The sequence below is a fragment of the Epinephelus moara genome, chromosome 1 (assembly GCF_006386435.1).
Source record: "Epinephelus moara isolate mb chromosome 1, YSFRI_EMoa_1.0, whole genome shotgun sequence".
NCBI lineage: Eukaryota > Metazoa > Chordata > Actinopteri > Perciformes > Serranidae > Epinephelus > Epinephelus moara.
In genome coordinates this window covers 140,312-152,519 of record NC_065506.1, presented here as the reverse complement: position 1 = coordinate 152,519, position 12,208 = coordinate 140,312, and the positions used below count along the sequence as shown (strand labels likewise).

Sequence of the window (12,208 nt, the reverse complement as noted above, 5' to 3'; positions counted from 1 at the left end):
CTGGTAAGGATGCCTCCTGGACGCCTCCCTTGGGAGGTGTTTCGGGCATGTCCAACCGGGAGGAGACCTCGGGGCCCGGCTGGCCTGGGAACGCCTCGGGGTTCCCTCGGAAGAGCTGATGGAGGTGGCTGGAGAGAAGTATGTCTGGGCTTCTTTGCTGAGGCTGCGGCCCCCATAACCCGGACCCGGATAAGCGGAGGACGACGAGTACGAGTACGAGTGAATTTCATTTAATTTAATTGACTGCTCAGTTTAATACTCGGACAAACTCAGTCATATAGCATCCTAAAATGTGATTCAGAAGTCAGTAAAATGTCTAACATAGTTTATTCAGCCCCAACACACATCCACAACTGTAGTCTGTCTTTTGGCTTGGAAATGGCAACTGCTGCCTGTAGAGAAGGTCCAGGGGATGGTTTGAGGAATAACTTAGCAGGTAAAGAAAGGCTCGCACACTGCAGGGCTCCTCTTCAGTGCAATTTATTCACTGAGTGAAATGACGACGTTTCGAGCTACCACTCTTCATCAGGTCATACAGAACAATGGGAGACGCCATCTTTAAATAGGTAAGTGGTCACATGATCAAAAACAGCTGATGCCACTTCCACATTAATTATACAAAGTGTAGAAAACAACAATAATATAGCGATATACACACTCGACTATATACCAACACATACACCTAGTGAGTGTAGAGACATAAATACCACGAAGATGCAACATGGTACACAATTGTAAAAATATAAACACACTTGAAGCAATCTGAGTACAAAAACATCAGGTAGGACCGTCATACAGCATCAAACATGCTAAAAGAGGTGCCTCTTGCAATAAATGGAAACAAATGCACATCAATGAGCAGCAAGGGCACAGCAGTATTATTAGTAAGTATTAGTGTAAGTATACAGTAAAAGCAGAAATACATGTAGACCAGCAGAGTTAGAACAGTTTAGAGAAAGGGTCTCATGTCACATTCTTCATTAAGGCCTTTGGATGACAAAGTGTTCAGAGTGTATATCCAAAACAGTTCACGTTTCAGAAGCAGATTGTTAATGTCCCCCTCTCGCTGTGGAGGTTGAACATGCTCAATGTAGGTAAGAGAAGCGACAGGATGGTTCATGAAATTAAAATGACAGGCAGCTGGACTTTACTGATCATGATTTTTGATGGTACTTCTGTGCTGAGATTCTATTCTTCAGAGGTCTGGAGGTCTTGCCAATGTAAGCAAGGCCGCAGAGGCACTATACCATTACTGGTCTTACAGGAAATTACACCTTTTACTTTGAGAACCTTACCAGTGTGTGGGTGGTAAAAAGTTTTTGTTTTGTGGGTGAAGTTGCATTGCTGGCAGTTGCCCCATTTGTAGCTACCAGGTTCAGTTGGACTCAGGACAAAGGTAGATGGAGGAGGAGAAGGGCAATCAGCCCTTACAAGCATGTTCCTGAGGTTAGGGGGTCGTTTGAGCACAACACGAGGTGGTTCGTCCAGCTGTCTTTTCAGGGAGGAGTCTGTGGCTATCACATGCCAATGTTTTTTAACCAGGCTGGAAATGTCATGAGATATAGGTGAGTATGGAATGGCACAGGTGAGTATTTTGTCTGCTGTTTTGCTTTGTTGTTCAAAGAGTTAGCTTGTGTGGACTCAGCAAAGCAGTTGGAAGCCTGTGTTACCCACTCCTCTTTGTAGCCTCTCGTGAGGAACCTGTCTTTTAAGTCTGTAGCTTTTTCTTTAAAATCCTTGTCAGAGATGCATATACGGCGGACACGGTGGACCTGGGCTATGGGTAGTAGTTTTAAAAATATCTGCAAGTCTCTTGTGAAGCATAACCAACTTTATGAATGCAGTCAGAATGTGCACAAGAAGCATCCAATTTGTTCAAGTGAAGTTGACATGGGCCTAGCCTCTGAGGTGAAAAATGTTCACTATGTGGAAGGAAAGATTAAAGACTTCTTAGGAATGGAGCATGTTGAACGTATAGTTTCGGTACAGTGGATTATGCAACATGGAAATAAGCATACATGTGGAAAATCTTTGGTTATTTCTAATGTCATCAGTGATACTTCAGAGTTTGCATTTGTGAATAACATCTATGTTTTAAATTCGTCAGTGTATTGTTTTGAATGCCAACCTCTCTCTACAGTTGGGTGGAATGATTATTATTTATCTTACGAGGTAGAAGTTCCCTCCCTAGCTCAAGCCAACATTTTCGTTGATGTTCAAAAGCTTGTTGATTATACACTATACTACTATGTAAATTTCAATAATAGCAAGTACATTCCACTGAAGTATGATCTCACAGACATCATCAAACATCATTCTTAAGTCTGTATTGAGTGTGGGTATTTTGGCTATTTGTACTTTTTTAAGCAGTAACAAACAATTAAGTATGTATTTTTACTTCTTATTTTTGGAATAATGTGTTGCAGTCTGTCCAGAGTGTAACAGAACAGAGAAGGAAATTTAATTCCAGCTTTTGCTTCTGTCTTTTTTACATATCACATGGACATGGTTTGATGGATCTGTAAGAAAAATAGCAATTTTCAATAAAGCAGATTTGTTGTCTCAATTCAAGTTAAGTGTATTTCTTGAAACAAGACGATTCATCTTTTACAAATAATACAGCAGCTTAAAAACCTTATGACATGTCAAAAAAGCTTGTTTTATCTGAGATATGACTCAAAACAAGATTTTTTCAAGACTATTTCACTTAACAAGATATTCAAGATGCACCATCTAAAAACAAGCTCCTATATCTAACTTAAATGTTACTCTTTAGGTGATTATGTCTTGTATTAAGTGTGATAAGATATTTTGACTAGAAATTAGAAAATTATACTTAGCAAGATTTTGAGTTTTTGCAGTGAAGAGTTAGCTTGTGTGGACTCAGCAAAGTGGTTGGAAGCCTGTGTTACCCACTCCTCTTTGTAGCCTCTCGTGAGGAACCTGTCTTTTAAGTCTGTAGCTTTTTCTTTAAAATCCTTGTCAGAGCTGCATATACGGCGGACACGGTGGAACTGGGCTATGGGGAGACTTTTTTTCAGAGGTGTAGGATGATAAGACTGTTTTCACCCCAGAGGCTAGGCCCATGTCAACTTCACTTGAACAAATTGGATGCTTCTTGTGCACATTCTGACTGCATTCATAACGTTGGTTATGCTTCACAAGAGACTTGCATATATTTTTAAAACTACTTTTCAAAGCCCACTGCTTAAAAAAGCAATGCTTTGACTCAAAGCGCATACACATATGTCTCACTGAAGGACCAAGTGCCTTAATCTGAGAAGGAAGATGCAGCAAGTAATGCTGTTTAGGTATAATATTTGCATCTGGAAACAGTTGTTTGAAATGTTTTAAATGTTACTCTATTAAAAGCTTCAGCCTTGAAAGAGTTGAGAGAGCAATAATAGGTGAAAACAGAATTTTGACTATCTCTAACAACTTAAGTATCATTTGTGTGTAATCATTTTCTCCAATTTTGTCAATGAGAAATGGCAGGATCTTTAACAAAACCAGCATCTGCCCAGCTGACTGCTTCAATTTATTGTCATTTGATGACAGTGTAGTTACAGATATGGGGCAAGGCTTATCTCTTGCATCCACAGGAGAATAAGGGAAACAAATAATTGCACTGTTGAATGTGTCTAAGTCCATATGCCCCGAAAGCACAAGATGCTTTAAAACACATTTGATTTCATATGGGGCAACACCTTCAAGAATGAAATGCATGATGTCTTGTGGGGTTTGATTGATTATATAAAAGTGAGGAAATTCTGTTAATTTGCTTCGCCTGTTTATACCATATGTCATTTTTAGATTGTTTTCAGAAAGTCAGTGTTCGCCTTTTCAATGTCATTACATTGCCTGTTATGACTTGCCATTGTCCTTTTAACAAACAAATCTCCACTAAATTGCCTCTGCATGTCTTCAAAGTTGCATTCGCAGTGCCTGCATTTACTGTAGGCAAACTCCACTCCTATCTTAAAACCAGCCACTTCATGCTGAGCTAGAGTGTCTCCGCACACAGATATGAGTGCCCCATAAATTGTCCTCTCACCATCTGCAGTGACAACCTGGACACCATCACACAGCTCCATGAAGTCACGGTTAATCCTCTCAAATATCTCATCAATACCACAATGGGAAAGATCTTTTGATTTTACCATGGCAAGCAGACGAATGGCAGCAAGTCTTGATCTGTATTTAGGGCTGATGCTACCTAAGGTGTAATAAATCAATAGCAATTTGTTTTTGTTTGCCCGGGATCCAAGAGGATTGCATAGCTTAATTTCATCTGTATATAAAATTAACTGCAATGCTGTGGGAACTTTCATAAACAGTGGGTGTGACTTAACCCTCAGGTCCTGTTAAAAATGACTAACGTCCTCCTGTTGGTGGCCATTTTTTGGATCCTCTGGATAACAGACACCACGTAAAAGTAAAAATATTTATTAAATTTTTTTTTTATATTTGCTTAATTTCATTTGTATTCTGATTGTGTGATGTGTTATTTCATCAATATATTTATAAATTAACCCTTTCATGACCTGTTTTAATGATGGAGCGCTAAAATCGTCAAAAAAAATGCTGAAAAATTGCAATAAATAAAAAATTACAATAATAATCTGATTTACTTCTACTATTATTGGAACCGTCATATGTCTGCCTTTGAACAGTGTCCACACTGATTTGTTTGCATAAAGTTTGCTGGAGGGTTTTTTTCATTTTATATGGGCATGCGCAGTAAATTTTAGGTGAGACGTCAGCGAAATGGCCTGATCACGTGACTTTCTGTGTAACATTAAGCTGTCAACGGGCACACCTCGCTAAGAGGGGATTTCAAAGATCATTATACTTTTTATTTGACCTCAATGGACCGAGGGGAAGCGGTGTAATCTGATATTTTAGATCAGAGTTTTGAAAAAAGCGTCAAATCTTGCAGCGGTCTCCCTCGCGCATCTTAGCGGGGAAGTTGAGGACGAAACCATCAAAGCCTTTACTTCAATACAATGCGTGAGAAATGTCAGAGGAGGAGAGTTTTGGCCAGCATCACTGCCTGTCTCTTCACAAAGCTGCTACAATGGTATTCTGGAATCAATTTTCAAAAATTGCTCAGAAATCTATATTTTGACTTTCCCTGTTTTAGAGAATTATGCCATGAAAATCGAGAAATTATCTTTCTGGGAAAAAATAACCACCAGGTAAAAATGTGTGTTTTTTGCATTTTACAGTGGGTTTCAATAGGGGCTTTTTTTGGCCATAACAGGAGAACAGGGCCCAATGTTGTATACAGCGCATTTTAAGGTGTAGAAAAGTGACTTCTGTGCAACCTATGAACTTTATAGCATGATCACAGCCAAAATGACAACCAAATGAAAATCTGGAGAGTCCATAAAATGGCCCAACAGGACCAGAGGGTTAAAAATGTCTCCATCAATGAAATCATGAAAAAATCCATCCTTGCGTGGCTGTGGCCTCTCGTCAATCATTCCAATAATTCTTGGATGTGATAACAGCTGCTCCAAACTTTTCACCAACGGTATATAATGAAAACAATGATCCTTAATGGTAAGAACTCTGGAGTCTCCATGTTTCACGTAACATGCTGTTTGTTTTGCGGCAACAATCTCTGGTTCAGCTGGTTCTAACAGTTCTTTGATGGTCTTATCCTGCAAATGGGTGGAAGCAATTTGACTGAAAGGGTCAACAAACTGGTCAAATATCCCCCATTGCATCACTCTTTAGTTGATCCAGGTCCCCAGAATGTCTCTCAATCATGTTGGCCTGATACTGCTGGACTCCACTCACCATTTGGTTAACAGCTCTCTGGGGAGAAAAAAAAAAAAAAAAAAAAAAAAAATACTACATTATAAAATTCATATAAAAATGCAGTCAACACGCAAACTCACAGAAACACTTTACCCTTCAGTTACATAGTTAGTGGTATTTATTTAGTGATAGTTAGTATATTTATTTATTTCGTTTTTATTTTGTACCAACACAGAATATAATATGTTTTTTTTGTATTTTTCACTTTCTTTTTCCAACACAGAACATTAATTTCAACTTTAGAATTACAACAATATTTAGCAAGTAGAACAATACGTGCTTTCCGGCCACCAGATGGCGCTATTTTCACCGTCTTAATTGCTGCTGAGGCTGTCAGACCATAGACTTTATTTATTATTTTATCAACTTTGCTTCAACCGATCACCACCAAAATTTTATCATCTGTTCCTTGTCCCATTATCCACCTTTACTGGAAATTTCATCAAAATCCGTTCATAACTTTTTGAGTTATTTTGCAGACAAACAAAAAGACCAACGCCAGCGAAAACATAACCTCCTTGGCGGAGGTAATGAAATAATACTGCCTTCTGCAGCTTTAAGACCTTGTCTACAGTTGTCACAAGTGGACAGTGCTAAATAAAAGTGTAAGTGTTGTATGTATTATGTTGTCAATATTCTTAGCTCATGCTCAGTAAATATAGTGGATGGGCAGTTTAAGCTTATTGCTTTCAAGCTTGCTACTAAAAATGAAATACAATTAATTGGAAAATAAATTACCTGTGTCAATCGATGGGTTTCTCTGGCTTGAAGAAGAAAGGCAGTTGCATGTTTAGGTAGGTCAACATTCATGCGACCTTCTCCATCTTCTTGAAATTCACTCTGAAACAGGTTAACCACAAACATATCTATTAAAACAGAAAAAAATATTGGCATTGGTGGGTAGCACCACCAGACAATCTGACAGTAACTACCCAGGTAATCTAGCTAGCTAGATTTCTTCCTATAAAAAGGTATAAGATGGGTATATTTTTACTGATTGATGTCTTTATTTTGAGTATGTAAAATAACAACAAAAACAACAAATAATAAAAACAAAACTGTAAAAAAAACCAATGACTTTGACAGTATCAGAAAAAATCTGTACTTCATGAGTGTTAAGATTGACACACATACTAAATAGTAACCCTTCACTTGCTCTCTTGCCAATAAATTAACATTATTATAGGCCTTTGAACTGAACTTGTATTCCAATAAGCTAATAAAGGAGGAAACTGGTTTGATTACTCGTTAGTAGTGGAATTACAGTAACGCATTAATTTCAACACTGCTATTACTTTCACTTGAAATTACAACCAGTCTGTCATTGACAAAAACAAACACGTTTAGTGGACGTGCTCGGATCAGACACAGCCCGTTTTGTACTTGTGTCACGACTTGTGTACGACTTACCGTTGGGATGGCGATGCTTGAGCCCTCCGCTTCAGGCACAGGGCTTGCATTACTTTGGTCGTCTGCTCCGGGTAAACTGTGTCGAGTCGGTCCTTCCGCCTCCGCCGCTTCAACTTGGAGAAGATGATGCGTGCGTGTCCGCTTTACGTGATAGTAGAAGGAGTTATACATCCTGTACTCACTCGGACAGCCATCAATTCCACACACCACGCGAAAGTCTGGGCTGCTACTGTGCATGGTGTTAATGTGACTCAAAAGTTGTTTCAGAGTCAATGCCACAAATATGTAGCATAAGAAACAACGCCAAATCATGTTGGAAACAGACGGTCACAGGTGGGTAGCCAAGGTGGTGTAGTTCAGACTGCCGTAAAACAACTCGTTGCTATGGTTACACCCGCCACCTAGCTGCCGCAAATGAGAATGTGGGCGTAAACTAACGTTATGACATCGACTTGGATTTGAACTTGGTTTGGGACCAACCGACTGGAACCCGTGTTTCATTTCAAGTAAGTTAAAACGCTGTATCCACTGCTCAGTTTGTAGTTCACATCACACACCCTTTGAATATTATCGATGTTTCAATGTGTTTTCAATGTTTGTGTTTAGTTGCCACCAAACAGAGGCAGCAAGCGCGGCACGAGGCGAGCTAACGTAAGCGGGGCTAACTAGCTAAGTTAGCTAAGTCAGTCAGCTAACAGCATGGAAGAATTGGATGATGTCGCAGTGTTGACTTTAAGAGGTAATGTATGGAAATATTATTCTTTAACGTATTATATGAACATATGAATGCAGAGGTGTGTAAATTGAATTAGTTTACACATAACTGAAGTAGTGTTGCACTGTATACTGGTACCAACGGTAGACCGTGGTATTAAAACACCATGGTACATATGATACCATAATGTTGGAGTACCATAGTACTACAGTACCTCACAGTACCACTACTGTGGGATAAGTTCAAAGTCCAATTGCAAGAGGGTGACTCAATATGCTGCTGCAGTGGTTTGTTTTCCAGTGACATTTCAAGTATTAGCTGAGCTATTGAGTATCTTTAAGCAGTGAAAGTTATTATTTATTTATTTTTACTTGTAGGCTAGATTTGTTTATGCTACAGTGATTTGTTTTCCACAGAGCTCTACTGTGGGAGCATTTTACTGGCATTTGCGACTAAAAATAGTTTTGTGCGAGCAAAAGAAATCATTCAGGAGCACGCTGTGCATACAGATTTCAACCAGCAGCAGAAACAAAAGGCGAATCCTGCTGGTTGTGGGTTGAACGGGGGTCACAGACACAGACAGGAATATGGCGGAGGCACATTTCTATACTAAACTGGTTAGCAATAGCTAATGAAGTATCAAATTCTAATAGTATCATGCAGTTTAATTTCTAGGACACTGTTTCATCTTGCTATGTTTGTCTTCCAATGTTTTCATAGCTGCAAACATCACTGAGGCAATGATGATCACCCTGTCTCCTGAAGACTTGCGGGATCTTTTCCCGGGCCCGGAGAACTTTTTACGGAGAAAAGCAGTCTGGCGTGCCTGTCATGGTGTATCGGAGGAGGTCAGTTTCTTAGTGATGTGGCCTAAACTAACCACCTATTTAAGTTGGTAGCAGCACATTGAGTTAACAGCACAGTGTTTTTGGAACAGCCATAGTAGTCTACATGTGTGTTCAGTTAAGTTTAGATTAATTGATAGGTGTTCAGTTATTTGATGAAGCGATTTAACCTCTAAAATGGAACAGATTGCTTATTTATACTTGTGCAGAACTGTCAGTGCTACATTGCAGTTTTTGTTATCACAGAAAACAAAGAAATGTTGCTTTTTGTGGTAGCTCATTATCTTTTATCTTACAGGAATCTGGCCAAGAACACTCAAAATTGTCAGGCAGTTCCTCCTTTAATGAGTCACCCATGCGGCAGACATCCACTCCTGTGAACGCAAGTCCTGCAAAGTACACAACCCCTGAAAAGGTTGTGAAGTTATCCTTTCCAGAATATGTATTGCACATCGACACAGAACTTGAGCAAGTCCGACAACAGTACTTTGAGTTGTCGAAGAGAGACGAACAGCGCAACTGCCAAATGTCAAAGGAGCTCAGATGCCGGCTCATTCGAAACACCATGACCAGTATGATTGCAATCCTGAGGGCGAAAGGGGATGGAGAATCACACAGATACCCATCAAAGCCAGAAATTACAGCAATGGCAAAGAGAATAGTACTGTACTACCCCATGCTGCAGGACCAAGGCTTCCCTACATGGGTAAGTGAAATGTATCCAGTTGATGACTGTTTCATGTTGGACATTTTTAGTAGTGATTTGAAAAAATTGATTAAATGTTTTGTGCAGGTCACTGTGTACACACAACTATACAAAATATTGCAAAATGTGAGATCCCCCCAAAAAAGAACCACAGATGGGAGACATTCGAAGAGGTGAGGCTGCAACTTGTCATTATTTTCATCAAAGATTAATCTGTTAATTATTTTCCAGATTAATTGATCAGTTGCTTGGTTAATAAAAAGTCCAAGGTGAAGTCCTCAAAAGTCTTGTTTGGTCCACGACCTAAAGGTATTCATTTCACTGTCAGAGGACTAAAGAAGCTAGAAAATATTCACATTTGAGAAGCTGAAATCATATTTGGACACTAAAAAAAAAAAGAAAAATGATTCAAAATGATCAATCGTGTCAATGTACTGGGTGACTTGGTGTGTGTTGTTTGTATGTGTGTGGGGGGTATTGGTTTTTATTGTCTGAAGCACTCTGTGTTGCATTTTGTTGGTATAAAAAGTGCTATACAGATATTGTCAGATGGATTGAATCATTTAGTAGTTGACAACTAATTGATTAACTGACTAATCTTTGCAGCTCTACAAAGAGGCGCCATCTTGAGCCGCCAACAGACACAGATGAAATCAATCAATCAATCAATCAATCAATTTTATTTATAAAGCCCAATATCACAAATCACAATTTGCCTCACAGGGCTTTACAGCATACGACATCCCTCTGTCCTTATGACCCNGAGAGAGAGAGAGAGATTCAAGCGACTCAACAATCATTCTGGATCAGTCCACAGAAGGAAGTGGCAGCCCAGGCTCGGCCAGTAAAGAAATTGGGTTAGAAGGTGAGTTTCAACTTTGAATTTTCATATTTGCCCTTGTGAGTAATTATATTTTCGATAAACTAATAAATCCACATTATTGGGTCAAGATGACAGTCCTGACATGACAGAAGTATCATCAGAGGATAGGTATTTACACTACATCTGTCCTGTTCAATTATTGTAGAAATGAACTTTTAACAGAAATCTGGCATGAAGCCATCGGTATTAATAAAAAGCTGGTATTTTATCATTTTGAACAGCTGAGTGCAGCAGTACTATTCAGCATCTGTCTACTGGGCAATATTACTTTCTGTAACCTCTCCTGCATATGAAATGTTATGTATTTAAAAAACGTGTCTCACTAGGGGCATTTTTGCTCTTTTTAATTTAATTTAATTTTTGGCTTAGGTTAAAATACCGAAATGATCCTTAAAGTACATTATCCTAACAGAAGTATGTCTGTGTTATGTGTTTAAGGAAAAAGAGGACCCCAAAGCCTACTTGAAGAAGCACCCTCTGCCCTGTCCAGTCCTAATAGTGAGTTCGTCCAACTGCCTCATGGCTGTGTGTGTAGTGGGGCTGTGTGCATCTTTGTAGGGGTGTACTTGTGTGCCTACATGCAGTTGTATGTGATTGCATGACCATATGAGCTTAGAGCAAGTAGTTCTCATGCATTTAGTACACAGAGAATTATTTGATTTTTGGATGGTTTCTTTTAGCATTATGTAAATGGAATTTAAATGGTTAAAATTCCAAAAATGAAGAGGTATTTGGTAGTTAGGGTCAGGGCTGAAATTTGTTAAAATATTTAACTCCATGAAAGTTTAATCTAATATTAATGTATGATTTTTATGGCAGTTTTTTGACACTTTTTTTTGTCATGCAACAAGAGATGAACTTTTTTAAACTGAGGCATATTAATTATGTATTTTTGTGTCTTAAAGCTAACAAGCCTGCAGATGTTGACTGTCCAGACACCTACAGTCCAGCAACCTTGGCCAAGCACTACAAGACCCTACAAACTTTGTATAAAAGAAAAAATCCAAACCACCAGGATGTCTCTCATCTCTTTGATTTGGAATTTGCTGCCAGAAGAGCATTCATTGATTCAAATACCATTCGCGAGGAGGACAGACTCGAGAAGGTTTTAGATGCATATCCTTGTTTCAAGGACATTGGACATGTAAGTCATTATTGACTGTGCATGATTAAAATCATTGTATCACACACAATGTATAATATACCAATTTCCTCCTAAGTGATTCATTCAAATGTATGTATTGGTATATTTGATATTTCATAGGTGATGGAGGAGCTTCAACGCATTTTGGATAAGGATAATACCAACTTCATCGATGAACTGAAAGGAAGATGGCATGACTTTTGCCAGAAGGTGCAGTTTTTCGGTGTATGGAACACTGAAAAAGGCGCTGAAACCCCCAATAAGAATGGACAAAGGTAAGCAATGATGTTTTGGTGTGATTAGTGATTAGGGTGGACATTAAACACTAAAATAAGGCAGATACATGAAAGTACAAATGGCAACGACACAGAAGAGAAACTAAATTTGAATGATGAAATTCCCACCCTGATAATGGTTGTCCCAATATTTGCTGAATGTTTTAAGTATTGTATCTGTTGTATACCTTTTTGATCAGATTTGACCTTGTGCACTTTATCCAAGTGTTTATGTAATTAATCTTTTCTGTACAGCTGAACAGGCTCTTGAGATCCTACGTGTGCTGCCTTCACTGTTCCCCTCTTCATCTGCTCCTCCAAAGAGGGTACGAGATGCGAGTGATGTCCTGGAGGTGAGCTGTTTAAATGTTGCAGGATCATTTAGACTGCATTATTGGAAAAAG

General features: G+C 38.9%; 2 protein-coding genes and 1 long non-coding RNA gene across 3 annotated transcripts in view; all 3 read left to right on the top strand.

Moving 5' to 3' along the window:
• Positions 1-12,208, top strand: part of adamts17 (ADAM metallopeptidase with thrombospondin type 1 motif, 17) — a 487,878-nt gene that overhangs the window by 387,024 nt on the left and 88,646 nt on the right. The gene's annotated exons all lie outside the window — the stretch shown is intronic.
• LOC126388464 (uncharacterized) lies at positions 7,144-9,806 on the top strand. Its single transcript, XM_050041548.1, has 4 exons — positions 7,144-7,975; positions 8,672-8,799; positions 9,095-9,502; positions 9,590-9,806. The coding sequence occupies exons 1-4, from the start codon at positions 7,936-7,938 to the stop codon at positions 9,677-9,679; spliced, it is 666 nt and encodes a 221-aa protein (XP_049897505.1). The 5' UTR covers positions 7,144-7,935; the 3' UTR covers positions 9,680-9,806.
• On the top strand, positions 10,266-11,432 carry LOC126388756 (uncharacterized). Its single transcript, XR_007569789.1, has 3 exons — positions 10,266-10,367; positions 10,824-10,883; positions 11,291-11,432. It is a non-coding gene; the product is annotated as an uncharacterized LOC126388756 (long non-coding RNA).

Bases quoted from the DNA above. Each gene is read 5' to 3' on its own strand.
- LOC126388464 (XM_050041548.1), top strand. From the start codon at position 7,936: ATGGAAGAATTGGATGATGTCGCAGTGTTGACTTTAAGAG. The intron at 7,976-8,671 runs GTAATGTATGGA...ATGTTTTCATAG, and splicing joins CGCAGTGTTGACTTTAAGAG to CTGCAAACATCACTGAGGCA. The intron at 8,800-9,094 runs GTCAGTTTCTTA...TTTATCTTACAG, and splicing joins GTCATGGTGTATCGGAGGAG to GAATCTGGCCAAGAACACTC.